The 15,801-nt window shown below is 60.3% G+C and overlaps 1 protein-coding gene across 1 annotated transcript in view; it reads right to left on the bottom strand.

Moving 5' to 3' along the window:
• Positions 1 to 3,111: 3,111 nt before the first annotated feature.
• The window catches only part of FKBP1A (FK506 binding protein 1A), a 13,893-nt gene continuing 1,203 nt past the window's right edge, over positions 3,112 to 15,801 (bottom strand). Inside the window, exons 3-5 of the mRNA XM_026056447.1 lie at positions 5,633 to 5,901; positions 4,690 to 4,842; positions 3,112 to 4,205 (exon numbers count right to left, since the gene is read on the bottom strand). Of these exons, the coding sequence (XP_025912232.1) occupies positions 4,714 to 4,842; positions 5,633 to 5,901 (398 nt within the window). The 3' untranslated portion in view covers positions 3,112 to 4,205; positions 4,690 to 4,713. The remainder of the gene's footprint in view (positions 4,206 to 4,689; positions 4,843 to 5,632; positions 5,902 to 15,801) is intronic.

The raw sequence follows: 15,801 nt of genomic DNA, 5'->3' as shown, positions 1-15,801 counted from the left end.
ATGGGAACAGGGACGAGGATGAGGAGGGAGATGGGAACAGGGACGAGGATGAGGAGGGAGATGGGGACGGGGACGAGGATGAGGAGGGAGATGGGGACGGGGACGAGGACAAGGGAGATGGGGACAGGGACGAGGATGAGGACGGAGATGGGAACGGGGATGAGGATGAGGAGGGAGATGGGGACAGGGATGGCTTTCCACAGGGCCAGGCACCCCGGGGGCCCCGCTCCTCCGTGGAGGTCCCCGGCGCCTGCCACAGCCCCCGTCCCGCTGCGCCGCCCCTGCCCGGAGGCGCCTCCCTCGCCCCCGGCGGCTCCGTGACCCAGCTCCGCCGCTGCTGGGTTGGGGCGATGCCAGGTGCCGGCAGCCCCGCAGGGGCGGCAGGTGCCAGCTGACGCCTCTTTTCCAGCACCCGCCGCCCGGGCGCGTGGGGCTGACACAGCCGGGACGCTGTGTCCGTGTCCCGCGCAAGGCGAGTCCCACGCCGCAGCGGAAAAACGGAGCAGGGGCCCGAGGGGGCCACGGCGCCGGCCGGGGCTGGCATGAGCCGCTGGCATGCGGCCGGGCACGTCCCGGCCCTGGGGCTCGCCCAGCGCCGCTGCTCCGGCGTGCCAGGCCAGGAGGAAGCGATTTATTTACTCGTGTTATTTTTAGCCCGCCGGTGCCCCGCTGCCCGGCCGACCTGGGACGGGCCCAGCGCGGCAGCTGATAAACAGGGCACGGAGCGAGCGCCGGGGAGGACACGTCCTCCATGGGCCTCGCCGCGAAGGAGGGATCCTGGGCGAGGAGGCCGGTGCCGGCACCCGCAGCCCTCATGCAAAAAACCTGTTACTGCACGGGCGTGCACACACAGGAYGTGCATGGTGCACGCATGCGGCACAGCTACCCGCACGCGCTTGCACACGCATGCACACATGCATGCACACACCTACCAGCTGCATCCCCACGGGATGGGGTCCGCGGGGCCGGCGCYGCTGGCAGCAGTGCCAGAGGCCCTGGACGATGCCGCCCCTCCGAGGTCAGGGCCACCGGCTGCGAAGCCCTGCTGGGAAGCGGCACCGAAGCAAAGGGCAGCGAGAAGAGGAGGAGGAGGAGGACGGGAGCTGGGGAGCGGGGCCGCGCGCCGAGGGCAGGGCAGCTCCTGCCGCCTCGCAGCCTCCCGCCGGGCCCTGGCTTATCGCCAGCACGGAAAGCCCCGGCCCGGCCTGGCACTGGTTAATAATTAAAGCGAAAGGCTTTAGGAAAGAAGGAAGAAAAACGCGTGCTGCCCTCGAGTTTCCACCCGTCGCTGGTGGCTGCAGCCAACGGCTCGCACCGGAGCGCCCGCAGGTCCAGCTGGCGACGGCTCCTTCTCCCGGTGCTACCCCATGCCGGCAAGCCGGGCGGGCGCCCCAGGAGCCCCTGGGCATGGGGGGCATCAGGGCCGGCCGGGGGGGACCGCGGCCGGGAGCATCGGCCTCGCGCCGCCCTCTCCCAGCTGCCAGCGGTGGCGAACAACAGCCTGACACAAGGGCCTGGCCCATGCGGCCGTTCCGGCGCTCCTGCCCACGCCGTCCCCGGAGCACCGGAGACCCTGCCGAGCCCCGACAGCGCCAGCGCCCGGGGGAGGCAGATCTCAAACCAAACGCGCAGCAGCTAAGGGAGGTGCTGGTATTTGCACGTTTGAGCGGGCTCGGAGGGCGGCCCCGTTCCCGGGCAGACCGGCAGGTACCGCATGCGCCGCGGGGCCGGGACACCCGGGAACGTTCACCTAACTCCAGCCCAGCGAGCCTGAAGCACCCGAAGCTGCACGCACCCGAGAGCCCCGTGCAAGCGCTAAAGGAGGGCCCAGCCGCGGGAGCCCAGACGGTGGCAGTCCAACCTGCAGAAGCTTTTAAGTCTTCTCACATCCCTTCTGAAAACCCAAGTTCCCAAAGCCACCAGGGGGTTAGCCCAAACAGCTCACTTTTCGGCCTCACCGGATCCTCCTTTAAGTGCAAACTTTGCTCCCAACGAATGCGCTGAGGCTCAGGYGCTCGGACTCACCGCGGCCTCCCTTAGGGGCAGAACCTTATCGATTACGGGAACCAAAGCAACGGCTATTTCCGGAGGGCGAGCAGCGAAGCCGGATGCCGGGCACAGAGCTAYGGCTGCTGGGGCTGCAGAGCCCAATTCCTTGGGGCAGCAGCAGAATTACTCTAACGCATCCAAGTACCTGGGTTTAGGAACTGGAGCCTTTAATGCAAAATATGCAGCCCATTGCCTGCCCGGGGGAAGGCTGGCACGTTGCAAACCATCCCGGGCACCAAACTGGACTCCCCTAACCCTGCCACGGACGCTTAGAGCAGCGATGACCACGGAGCACCTACACCACGAGCCACAAAACATTCCCCAGCCGCCAGCAGTAAACGTGCAAGCTGCAGCACGACAGTCCAAAAGCCACAGACTCAGCAACCGCCGCTCTCCAGGCTAGGCGAGAGATCGCAGACACGGCCAAGGCCCGCTATCCTAGTGAGGACTTCTAAGGAGAAAAGGCCCTGCACATCTAAGGAAGCATCCGCACCCAGGTCACTAAGGCAGGCGCCAGCTTTTTAAGGTCCAGGCTGATCTRACCTGTGAATACCAGCTGCTGGAAGAGCAAGGCTGCACACGTAGCAACATCCAGCCTCTAAAGTTCTCCTCTAACCACTGGACAGAAATATATATATATATAAATCCCAGCCAAATGCTACACGCAGCAATAACAGAAGTCAAAAACCGCGCCAAGGAGCAGAGAACTAGTTGTGCCCGTGCCTGCCGTGCCAAGCATTTCCCACGACGAGGAACACGCGCCYGTGACGCTGACCCGCTGCCTGCAAGGCAGCACTTAATAGGTTTATGGTAAGACAATTATGCAAACGAACTCTGGCAGGCCACCGCCCTTCCAAAGCGCCCAGCGAGCCGCAGCCGTCCCTCTGCCCCCGAAGGGCCAAGCTCAAGAGCCTCACCGCAAAGCGAGCCGGCACAGGGAACCACCAGCCCTTCCTCGCCTCCGGAGCGTCCTCCGGCCACGGAAAGGGCGTCAGCACCCCGGGAGCGCACCCGCAGCGCTAAGCGGCAGACAGGCGAGGGAAAAATCTCCAACACACAGAATTGAGAAAAGCCAGCATAAAGCATTTTTATTGCAATAATAAAACTTGATACCTTTACGCGGTGGAGAAGGAAGTGAACGGCGGCAATTTCTCTTACCAAATCACTACGCAGGGCGGAGGGAGGGGGGCAGATAGGACAGCAGCAGGGGGAAGCTATGCATCGTATGAGACCAGACAAGCGGCGATGACCAGCATCAGGTGTCAGGAGAGAACGGTCAGGCATGTTCAGACCGGGGACAACTGGGGTCTGATGTTTCCTTTCAAGGGGGGAGAGAGTAGAAGGGGGGCGTTTTCTTCTGAGCTGACTCCCCACCGGCCCTGCCACCTCCCCTGTAGACAGCACCTTCCTTTTGCCTTTTGTTTTCCTTTTTAAAGAAAGCTCAATGCGAGTTCTTGGATTTTTAGGTAGTTGCGGAGCTCTGATGGCTAAAGAGAAAATGATCTCCACAAATCCAAAGGCAGGTGGGCGGAAGGTCCACCGTGAGATGGAGAAGTCAACAGCTGGGAGAGGAAGGAGGGGTACAGCAGCCCCAGCTTCCCGGGAGGAAAAACACTGTGCATGCAGCGATGCTGTCCTCTCCCCAGAAAGCCAGGAAAGGACAAACTGCTTCCTCATTGCCCCGGTTCCAGGCAGGGTAACTAACACACAATCCTAGCGCTACTTTGCTCTCCGCATCCATTCAGCCTCGACAGCCTCACTCTGCTATGGCTTTTGCAGCAGCAGCAATTTATGGTTTTAACACACCATAGAGATCGGCACCAAAACAATTAACTAACAGGTTTCCTTTTGTTCAAACGACTCCTATCTAAGGTCAGGCCATCTGCGTACTACTGGTAAAACGTAGTCTACACCTGGAACAAAAATAAGATTAAGAACTTGACCCAAAAAGAGTTGAGGTTTACGGCGTATAGTTTAAAAAGACATAAAAACACGATACAAGGAGGAAGAGTCAGACGCAAAGCTTAGTGACCAAAGGCATTCAATCAAGGTGTAAGGTTATACAATGAGTGTAGTGGAATATCAGGAAAAGCTCCGTACAAAGTCATGTGCATTCTTCTTGAAGCTGAGATTCTGGATTCCTCCATGTGCCAAACCTGTTTGGGAGAGAAGAGAGGCACCGTAACGAAGCTGCTGGCAGAGAAGCTGGCAGCCTTCAGGAGAAAGCCACGGCCAAGGAGGAAGTGTGTTCATGACACAGTTTCACTAGAAACCGCATGGTGCCCTCAAAGCAGAACTGAAGCCCCAATTATGTAGGTGGAATGGGCCTTCAGCAAGGCAAGAGAGGCACCGGGGCCATCACGAGGGGGAGTGGGCAGCCAGGCCCTGCTGTGGAAGGACACAGTGCAGGAGACCTGAGCCTGCCAGGCAGGACACTGCTTCTATCATCAATGTGCTCCCCAAATCACCAGTGTCCTGAGAGCAACAGGCCTTCTACCTGCAGCTAGAAACCCGCCCCATCCTTCTCATGCATCCCGACAACCATCATCTCCATCCCACCTCCCCACGCTGGCCTGAGGCCAAAGAGAGGGGCCTGAAGAAGTGTTCCCTTAGCCCCATCAGCTGCTTCTCCCTCCTTACCCAAGGACAGGGGGTTGGGGTAGGTCATTCCAATTTCATGAGCTCCACGTCAAAAATTAGAGTGGCATTTGGTGGGATGATCCCTGGGTGGCCAGTAGAGCCATAGGCGTAATCTGGGGAGATGGTCATCTTCGCCCTCTGACCAACACTCATCTGGGAGCAGGGAGAGAAACACAGGCATGTCAGGAAACACGCACGGACACCAGGTGAGAGACAGCAGGAGAGACACAGGTCTGTCCCCTTCCGTTCCCTCCAGGGGGTAAGAGCAAGGACCTGGGCTGCACAAAGGCACAAGGGGACAGAAGAGGAACGGGAAGAACATGAGAAGGGAGAAGGAGGCAGCACTGGCTGGAAAAGGAGCAGGCGTTAAGCAGAGGGAGCAGGGCTAGAGATGTCCTTCACACAGGTTTTTTCATAGGGCAGGAAGGGACTGCCAGGCCATTCCCTAAAGACACCGGCCTCCTTGCGCTACAACGTGGGCACCGCACGGAACAAGCCTCGCGTTTCCGATAGTGCACGGAGTTGACTGCAGTCACGCATGCTGGGACTGAACCCACGCCATGCAAACCAGCCCTTCCTCTGTGTGGGCTCGCAGCCCCAGGAGCCGTCTTCTCTCGGAGCAGGAGGCGCTGAGCACTCCCCGTGGCATTCGTTCGGCACTGACTCAGTACAGAAATGTCACCGCTGAGTCACCGACGTGCTGTAGGTGTTCCTGGGGCCCAGACCTGCTCCATTCCTGCCATCTGGCAGGTGGCAATGCAGAAGGTGATATTCTCGCCCACACCTCCAAACACAGAGGGGGTGGAGGGGTGGAAAACACACAGGAGAAAAAAAAGGGAAAGAGCTGCGCACATTGTGATTTCTGCCCACACTGCAGATCTGAGCCACGCGGCTCTGAGCAGCCCCTGCAAGGGAGACAGAGACACGCAGAAGCACCAGGCACCTGGGCGACTCCTTCCTCCCAGCCGCGGATCACCTCCTGCTTGCCCATCACAAACTTGAACGGCTTGTTCCTGTCGCGAGAAGAATCAAACTTCTTCCCATCCTCCAGCATACCTGAGGGGAGAAAGGGGAGGCAGGGATGCGATTCGTAACGCACACACGCACGGAGCCACTCAGCCAGCCCCAGGCCAAGCCCAACGCCCACGTGAAACAGGCTGTGACCTGGCAGCTGAAACCATCTAAACGTGTGACAGTCACCCTCCAGGAGGGCTCACATGGCCATGAGTCAGACTCCTCAGGCGCAGATTACTCCCTCCCGGGGAAACACCTGCACAGGCTGGACCTGGGGGAGAAACCCACCCCACCAGCATCTCCCAGGGTACATCACCAGGGGAGGAACTGCAGAGAGCAGGGCAGGGGCTCTCCAGCCACACAGGAGCAGCCCTCAGACAGGGAAAGATTATTCCTCCTTGCCATTCCGACCCAAAGAGAAGTCCCCAGCTAGCGTAGGACCAAGGCTAGAAGAGGGCAGCAGATGGACAAGGGACACCTTCCCCATCTCAAAGCTCCAACGTGAATTATTTCGCACAGAGCCTGCAGCGTTCCCAGCAGCAGGTTCAGGCCTGGTGCTTCCCAGGAATGATCCCATCCCACCCGCCAGGCTGCGAGCACCAGGAAACACTGCCTCCCGCTCGGAAATATGCGTCGCTCGCTGCCTGCCAGGCAGGAAATGAGCCACAGGCAGGTTTCCGGGTTTTCATCCTCACACATACACGGGGCAAAAAAAGGCAAAAAAAAGAGTCAGGGCTGCTACTGCAGGGCAGCGAGGCACTGCCTGCCCCCAGCCTGGGCTCTGCCTCCGGCTTCCAGCCCTTCCCATGCCCGGCCACGGCCCCACTGGTCACAAGCCAAATCACACTCATACCCAGGAATTACGGAGAGAGGCAGTGCCAATTGCTGGACACACACATGCCCAAGGCAGTTCTCGTTCCACGGCACATGTCTCGTAACTGGGGCTGAGCAAGGCTGATATCCACAAGGCTAAATATAACTCCCCAACACAAGCAAAGGAGGAATTTCCTCCCCTCTCCATGGTCCCTCCCTTGCTCCCTGCGTGACCTTCTTGGGGAATCTCAGAGACGGAGCTGCCTTATAGGAGCAGCAACTCCGCAAGGAGAACTTGGCTACGGGACAAATAACAGCCACGCTAGGAACTGAGCCCATCCAAGGTGCACGTGAGCAGCCCGGGGAAGAGCCTAGCAGAAGCACGCGTTGCATCTGGGGCGTTAGCACCGCCAGTGCACGGCTTCCCAGGCTCAAGGACGGGGCAGGCACACGCACAAGCGCCGTTCCAGGCATTAAGGTATGGSAATCCGAGCCGAGGGCCTGCGAGCCCAAGCCACAGGGACTCCGATTGCAGTGCGCACGAGATGCTTAGAGGGCATTGCCTTTGCTAAGCCAGYGCAAGTATTACGAAGGAGCCTGCAAACTGGCTTCTAGGGTTACAGGACCCATCTGCTGTCACAAGTGCCCCGTCTTCCTGCCTAGACAGAGCAACACAGACACGTCTCTCTTCTGCAGCAACTATGACCGTAAAAAGAAAGAGCCCGTGCTTGTGGCACCAGACAGGCAGCGGCTAGTTAACAGCACTGAGTGGTTTGAAATTCATGAGGGCAACGATCAACTCTACTGCAAACGCTTCTCACTTCTCTGCTTCCCAAGGAAACCCAAGAACCTGTTTTCCTAGATGGAAACCGCTCCAGCCTTGAAAAACAAACCCGTTGCCTCGTTCAGCAGTACACGGGCCGAAGTGATTTCCCTTAACCAGGGCACATCATGAGTCACTGCCCACGGGCGAGCGAAAAGGCACCATCTGCACAGAGGACAGGACATTACACCTCAGCCCAGGCTCGCACTAGAACAGCAGCCAGACCGTCTGGGCCACAAACCGATGGGAAGCGGGGTTAGGGAAAGGGTACCTGGACGGGAGCAGATTGCTGGGAGAGGAGAAACTGAACAGAAAGGAGGGGGTGGAAAAACACTCACCCCCTTTGCGGGGGCAGCGAGCACTGAAACCTCTGGCCTGCGTGACCATCCAGAGGAGGAGGGTGCCCGCAGCCTGCTCCTAGCCCAGCTGGGGCCGGACTTTCTCCTGGAGCAGCTCATCAGCGCGGACTCGCTGCCGTGCACGTTCCCAATGCACCTGCAYGTTCCCAACCCACCAGCCCCAGCGGGGCTGCCCCAATTTAACACCACGCTGCAGCAAAGAGGACCTGGGCTCCCCGCAGTTCTGTGGCCAGCATCCTTTGGGGACAGGGAGGACACTCGGACACGGGCGCCTGAAGAAGCAGACCTGGCCGCTCGGTCCTCCTTGGCAGAGCCCGGCTGAACCACCCCCTCCCAGAGGCTCAGCCAGGCTCCGTGGGCTCTGATTTCTGAAAGACAAGGGAACTGCGGGGCTGCGCACACCAAGCAGCGCCCACACAGCGATTATTTCCCACGCCAACGTCTGCGCAAGCCAATTCCTTCCTCGGAGCTGTCTGGGCTTAGCAGCAGGCTGGAGCGTGCAGCCGCGCAGGGAGCATTATTCCACGACGCACCGCAGGAGGTTTTGGAGCACATCGCAAAGCATCGCAATTACTGTCAAAGGACAAGAGCCCCCGGAAAGCCGCGAGGGTCGCAGCCTTGCTCCATCCCCGGGTCCCCAAGCGTGGCCGGCTCTCGGTGGGCAGCAGCGTGGGCGTGATGGCAGAGATGGGCTGCACCGCGCGTGCCGGCTCCTGGCACAGAGCTCACCGAGCCGGGCTTGCCGCGAAGGGCCGGCGCAGAGTGGTCCCCAGGCCCAGGGGAACCGTGACACCGGCGTGCCACAGGCTCGTTCACTTGCAGGAATGAGGCCACGTTCCTGTTTGTTTTGGGGAGCAGGGGGTGGAATTAAGCACTTAAATTCACGGAAGGCAAATCCACTCCTGAAGAAGTTCCCTTCCAGGGCCTCTAGCTCTGACCATCCGCACCAGCTTAGCTCCACAGCCCTGGACTTTGGAATAATAAACCCAGAGTTTGCTCGTTTCCTCCTTCCAGGATAAACCTCTCACTGCCGAGCCTGCTCCTACCCTAGCCCGGCACTGTGCCCCGCGGCAGCCGTGCCGGCCTCCCTCCCATCCCCGGCAGGGACACGAGGAAGGCCAGGCCGGCCGCAGCAGGCGGTGCCGCTCTGCTGCGGGACAAGCCGACCCTGAACTCGGCCCCGCACCCTCAGGTGTTGCAATGAACTCGGGCAGCTGCAGAAGGCTGAAGGAGACATCTTGTTCCTTCCTTCCTCCTTTCTGAGCGCCCGCAGAAACGCTCCCCCTCCTGCTCGGCCGAGCGTGGCCGCTCTGCGCACGGCGGGGCTTGCGGGTGACTCACACCTTCGAAGGAAGAGCCGCTGCTCCTACTTCCCTCTCTCTGCAGTCTCGCTCGGGTGATGGCTACCTGGCACAGCGTGCTCTTGCGGTTTCACTGCTCCTCATCTCCCGCCTCCTCCAGCTCTTGCCGCAGGACCGAACGTTGCATGGTCCGCACGGGCCGGGACCGGCACTAAGGAGCGGGCGCTTTCCGCCTCCAGAGCGCACAGGGAAGCAAGAGCCTGCCCTCTCCCCTCGCTCCCTCCACGCTTGCATAGCGAGGCTCCACAGCCAAAACCCCAGAGACCACACGCCAGCAGACAACTTTTCTGCTTGCCACAGCAGGCGCGTACGCGCGGGAAGCCCTCGGGGCATCCATTTCCTGCAGAAGTGCAACTCGCCTAACGATCAGAAACACCAAGGCCAGAGAAACAGAAAGGCATCGTTAGCGCCGCGGGAGCTGCTGCAGACCTCACGCAGGAGCAGCGTGCTCTTGTGCCAGGCCCCGCRCAGACGCCGACGCGCCTGCCTGCCTGCCTTCCCCAGCCACCCCCCTGCAAAGAGCTTAACTTTCCAAATCCGGCCTCGGGAAGCATTTCAGAGCCGGCAGCACCCCAGCCACAGGAGAGGGGGGATTAACATGGACTAAGCTGGTCACACCAGCCCAAGGGGGATCAGTCACCACGGCACAGCCCAAGAGGACACTGGAGTTGCACAGGAACACGACCTTGCTCCCTGGTGCAGGTCCACAGGACTTTGTGCTCCTTCCACCACATGGAAAAGCTGCAGACACCAACACACCAGAGGTGAAAACAGAGAGGCTCCGACCCTTTGGAGAGAGCATCCTCGTCTTGCGCTTCCTCTGCCCGCGAGGCTCTCGGGAGACTTCTCGAGCCTTGGACAAGTATGAGCAACCCRTTTCCTCATCCCTGCCATCCCCAAGCAAGGAGATAACGAGATCTCAAAGCTATTACTAAGGCAAAGCATCCTCTGGCAAATGCAGTTGCCCTGCCAGAGCCCCAGACGCTGCAAACAACTAGAGGCCAAGAGCAGCAGCCAGCCCACGACGCATCCCAGCTTGTTAAAGCTGCCAGCCGGGGCAAGGCGCAACGCCTCACCTGCTGCGAGCACCGTCCCTACGGCAGCGTTCCCGCCTTGCGGAGCACCGCCGCGAGGAGGGGAGCCTTGCACAACAGCCCGCAGGTGAGCAGGAGGCGGCTTACCGGAGATCGAGCAGCGCAGTTCAAAGCCGCCACGGCTCCCACCGCGCAGCCAGCACCRCTGCCGGCGGCTCCTGCGCGCACCCGCCTCCCCCACGCCCCGGCACAGCACCAGGCAAAAGGCGAGAGCCGGGGGAAAGGGGCGGATCGGGGCCGTGCCAAGGCTTCTGGGTTAAAGACGCGACCTCCCTGGAGGGCTGGGCTGGGAGACGCAGACACCGAGGGGTCCGAGGGAAACCAAAGCCAAGGCAGAGGGCAGAGCTTTGCAGCCAGGGCTGCRTTAGCTAGCGTCACGCTAGAAGCAGGCAGTATCTTGGCAGCCGGGGGCACGTAACACGGGATGAAGCAGGGACTCCGGAGAACAGCCCCATCTCGACAGCGCTTGGCTGCAGCTCAGGACGGGCAGACAGCGCAGCCCTGCCAGGTCTCCGCCACACTTGGCAGGCTGCAGCCGGGAGACGCCGGCTGCAATGCGCGACTTGGCTGAAGTTCCCTCTCGGAGAGCAGGCGCTGGAGCGGGCACGCAGAGAGGCAGCCCCTAAGCCCCCCTGCCCTCTAGATAAATTGGCAGCTTCAGGTTTTGCCAACAGGAATTTGGAGTCCCATCCACTCTCCCTCCATCCTCTTTTGCTCAAGATGCCTTTCTCGGCATGGTCACCGCACGAGAGGTGGCAGGACGAGACGACGAGGTTCCCGCACAGACCCAGCTTCCCAAGGAGAGGCAGGGACAGAACAGAGCACCCCGGGGCAGACACCTCTGCTGCAGCTGGACTGAGGGATGGGATGGGAAAACCTTCCTGTCTAAGGCCCTGGGATACCCCTGGCTACGCTGGGAGTGACCAGCACATGCTCCAACCCCCTGCGTAAGGACTGGGCTGCACAGCTGAGATTACATCCTGCCTCTCCAAGCAACCTCTGCCAGATGCTTTCGATCACAGGGTCCAAGCTGCCCGCGCCAGCGAGCTGCTCACAACTGTTTCCCATAAGCCAGCCCACCCCGATCACCAGCCCGCCAGGTTTGCACAGCTGGGCCTGGAGCGGGGTCGTGCCGACCATTCGCTATGGCCTTGCAGAAGGGAGGATGCCAGAGCTCAGCTTGGGAACGGATGCTTTAGGAGAAGGTGCTAAGCTCCCATAACAGACCRTTCTGCAGTCGCACGCCCTGGTAGGAAATGTCTCGCGACCGCAGACAGTCTGCTATTGTCGTAGCAAAGTGGCAGCGCCTGGAAGCCGCAGCGAGAGCACCCCCGTGCTAGGTGCTGCGCGCACAACAGGAAGAGAGGCTGCGCTTGGCCGAGCTCGCAGCCGAGGCCGCGCTCAGCCCGCGCGCCAACGCGAGGGCGCTGGGAGGGGATCGCTGCTCCRTCTTTGCTGATCCGGCCTGGGAAAGCCATTTTTCCTCTAGTGTCCCTCTCCCAGCATTTCCATCCTGCTCCGAGCCCACCCCGCTCTGCGAGGCGTACGAGCAGGGTGCGCTCTGCCACCGCGGCAAGGTCGTTCCACCGACCCGCAGCAGACATACGTCAGCCCCAGCCCTGCCCTCCCCAGCGCGGTCACAGGCTCCCCGTTTCCTCTGCAAGGAGCGACTCTGCAGCCAGTGGTTTCCCCAAGCTCTCCGCAGAGACCGCGACGCCTCCCCCGGCCCCCCCCGCGCGCTCAGACAACCATTCCCTCCCCGCAGGCAGCAGCTCACGCTTGCCACCAGCTTTCTTCACCTGCCACTTCCCACCTGGCACTGGGAAGCATGAATTCCCGGCCTCAGCCCACCTCCAGCYGTGGCAGCGCTCCGGGGCTCCGCGGGAACGCTCCAGTCAGCAAACGAAACTGTCCAGCTCTGCAAAGTCTCCCACCACTTCCTCCGCGGCCCAGAAGCCAGACCCAAGCACAGCCACTTTCTCTTCCCACTGCCCAACCTCTTCGCAACCAAGATCAGGGCTGCTAGACCCCAATCCTCACATTCCCCGCAATTAACCTACTTCAGCGCTCCAAAGCAACAATCCGATCCCACTCCAACTACTCCTAACAGCTCTGAATACGCAAGAGCACTTCATCCTTGATTTAGTTTCCTTAACAGCCTTTTGCAACAGATTTCACATCAAAGGCTTGTTTGAAAGCCCCAATGCATTAGCTCTCCAGCAGTGCTCCCTGCACTCCCGCTATTCCCTCCCTCAGGCTGGAGACAGGATTTCCCATTAAGAGCACTGATCTGTCTAGGGCTCGTGGCAGCCGATCCCGCCTGGGGACGAGGAATGGATTAGACGACCTCCCAAATCCCTACCACCCTTCAGAATTCAGTCTAGGTATGCTAGCAAGGCTTTTTTAAAAAAAATAAAAAAATAAAAAAAATACAGCCTGACCTGCGACCGACGGAAGGCGAAAAGGTCTAATTCCCCCAAATCCCCAAGCGTCTCCACCTCTGCAGGTGCAACCACAGTGCGAGCGATCGGTGTCTCCCGAGCCGATGGCCAGAAGGATGCCCTGCTCCTGACCTCCTTCTCCAAGCATCCGCAGCGAGCAATCTTTGGTCTCCCCGAGCGCAGCCTCCCCGCGCTCCCCCGTCGGAGCCGGCTGACCGCTTCGCCCGGGGAGCAGGTGCCTGGGATGAAACGGCTGCTCTTGCTGCTACCACGTCCCCACCAAGCTGGGTTCCTGGTGGGAAAGAGGCGCTGCTCTGGGGCAGGACACGCAGGCTTTGGGCTGAGAAGGGACAGAGATCCAGCACTTTTCATAAATGACTTAGCTGACGTCTCTAAATTAAGCGAGCGGTCGCGAACCACGGCAGGGACAAAAGGCCATCCCTTCACCCCTCCTCTGTGCCGCATGCGCTGTAATGCCTCCGATCCCACGGAGCGGAGATTTTTACACAGGCTTACAAACAGTAGCTCTGCCAGACGCACCTCTTCCCCAGCCTGTGGGGAAACGTAATACCCGCTTCGCTTCGCGCGCCGTGTTTGGGAAACAGATGCACTGCAACGAAAGCCAACACGAGAGAACAACAGATGCTGTAGTTTGCTCACACCTCACCAAACGGGACTGCCTCATTCTCTCCAGCCCGGTTCTCACAAGAGATCCTGCATTTCTCAGTCCAGTCTCAAACCGCAGCAGCTGGGACTGCCAAGTGACCTGGTTCCCAATAATCCTTCTCCCTCAGGTCACCAGATTTTTCCAAAGTAGAGAAAATATTTTTTAATTGAGTCACAGCAAATCTATAACTCAACGGAGTTCAATAAGAGCTGAATTACTGTATACCCATTAGAGAATACCACACTAAATGCACCCAAGCTCCGGGCTGAATTTCTCCAGTGCCCACATCGGAAGCTTTTTGCATGGAAGTAAAATGCAGTCAGGGGATTGATCTCACACTGGTGCTCTTGAAGGAGCCTCTGAGAATAGCACCTAATGCACTGCGCATTTACTGCCGTCATTTGTGCCGTTCCAGGCTCAGCAAGCACCAGAAAAAGCCACAGGGCTGGAGAAATCAAGTGTTTCTAACATTTATTTAGAACAAAATTCCCTTCTACCCTCAGCAGGGCACACCTTGGTTAGCGGTGCTCTAGGCGCAAGGAATGCTTCAGCAGTGAAAGTGGGGCATCAAGGCCTGCGGGCGCTGCAGAGGCTCGTGATTTCCCCTACCTGCCGAAGCTGACGGGTTAGAGACCTCTCTGCCGAGGGAACTGAGGGAATAAAGGCCAAAGGGACACGTAAAGTCAGGAGTTTAAAAAACAAAAAAGACACATGCACCAAAAAAAAAAAAAAAAAAAAAAAAAAGGGAAAAACAGACAACCGCTTCCAAGCCCCACTGCTCGCTTGCTGCTGCTAGGACGGAGGGCCTGCGGGGGACGAGCTGCTGACAGCGTTTTGTCCGGCCGCTGGCTCCTACTTCTAAAGCGGCCCAAAACTGGAAGCGTGGCTGGGACAGGGAGCCGGCACCTTGGTGCTGCTCCTCCCCAGCATCCCTGCCGGCTGGAGGCAAGGGAGAGCCGCCGGCAAGAGCAAGCAGCTGCGCTCCGGTAAAGGCAGGGAGGCGAGCGGCAGGGCCGGGCAGCTCCGGGGGCTGGCAGGCAGGAGGGCTGGCCCCCGGCGAGCCACTTGACTGCCTGCCAGCCCTGCCTTTGTTCTTCCCTCGGCAGAGGAAACGGGGCTGCCGGCAGAAGAGGCGGCCAGGGGAGAGAGCGGGCTGCTTCCTCTCCCTCCTGACAGCAGGATTGAAAGGACAGCGGCGAGAAGGAGGAGAAGCGGATGGACGGGACGGTGAGCCGTCGCACAGCCCTTACGGGAGCAGGCTTCGAGGGCCAGCCCTGCCCTCCCACCCTCCTTTCTATGTCTTAAGGGCAGAGCTATCGGGATGCCCTTCTACAGCCGGGAGGCAGGAGACGGACACCCTGGCCCCCTTTCTCCAGAAGATCGCACCGTCCCTCCCCGACTCCCCCCCAGCTGGGAGGAAGAGGAGGGCAGAAAGCACCGGGGGCGGGAAGCAAATGACTTGGAATTAGTTATTGAGAGAGACAACCACAAATGGGTTGACTCATTTTTGTCCAAGAGCGCAGCAGCCAACACGCTGAGCTGAAGCCGTTCAAACGGCAGCCGATGGATAGACCAGACCCCCCGGACAAGTCCCTCTAGGCCCTGAATGATTTTTCAGGGTCATGACAGCAATGGTTTATTTGCCGCCGAGGCTCTGAGAAAGCCACTAGAATATAACGCGTAGACTGTAACCTACCCTGGCTGCCAGAACAGCCCTGCTTCGAAATACCACGTGTGAAGCTTAAACAGCGCCTTACATTAACCACACCGAGCTGAACTCCTCTCGGTGTCCCGCTAGAGCGGGCGGACCCGGCAAGCACGGAGCACAGCGGCCTCGCACCCTGCCGGGCCCGGCCCCGTGGGTGACACCGCAAAGAGGGGACACGGGGACGGGGCTGCACCTCTGCTGCTACAGAAACCTCTTCCCCAGCTGCACACGGATGCGGGCAGGAGAGACTCAGCTCTGAACTCCAGTGCTGCAAGCCCCAGCCCTCCCACGTGCGGCTCGTTCACGGCTAGTCAGGGAGAGGCCGACGTCCCATCGGAGCACCGAGCGTGCGGGGTCTCAGCTCGACCTCTCGCGAACCCGCAGGCCCTGGGGTCCCTGCCACAGGACCTGGCTCTCCCCTGAGCCCGGCCGCGTCCCGCGCATGCCGCGCTCAGCCCCCGCGCCGTCGCTGTGGGTGGGAGCGCTGCACGGGGCAGCCCGCCGCTGCCGGAGCGCGGTCCCGGGCCGCTTCCCGGAAAAGAGGGCTGGATGCAGGGGGGGAAAAGGGGACCCACCGGCCCTCCCGCTTGGCTACCGATGGGGCAATAGGGAAAAACGGTCCCGCAGGGACAACTGAGCACCCCCTCCCCGTGGGCTCTGCCTTATGGGGCAGCCGGGTATCCCCTCCCTGTGAGCCGTGCCCCACGGGGACAGCTGGGCACCCCATTCCTGGGAAGCCCGGAGGGACAGCCAAGCACCCCCAGAGCACTGTGGGGACGGTCAGGACCCCCCCCTCCCTCCAAGGGAGGCCCCATAGGGACCAGCCAGACCT

The sequence above is a fragment of the Apteryx rowi genome, unplaced genomic scaffold (genome assembly GCF_003343035.1).
Source record: "Apteryx rowi isolate R43461 unplaced genomic scaffold, aptRow1 scaffold_0, whole genome shotgun sequence".
Classification (NCBI taxonomy): domain Eukaryota; kingdom Metazoa; phylum Chordata; class Aves; order Apterygiformes; family Apterygidae; genus Apteryx; species Apteryx rowi.
This window is presented reverse-complemented; position numbering and strand designations above follow the sequence as displayed.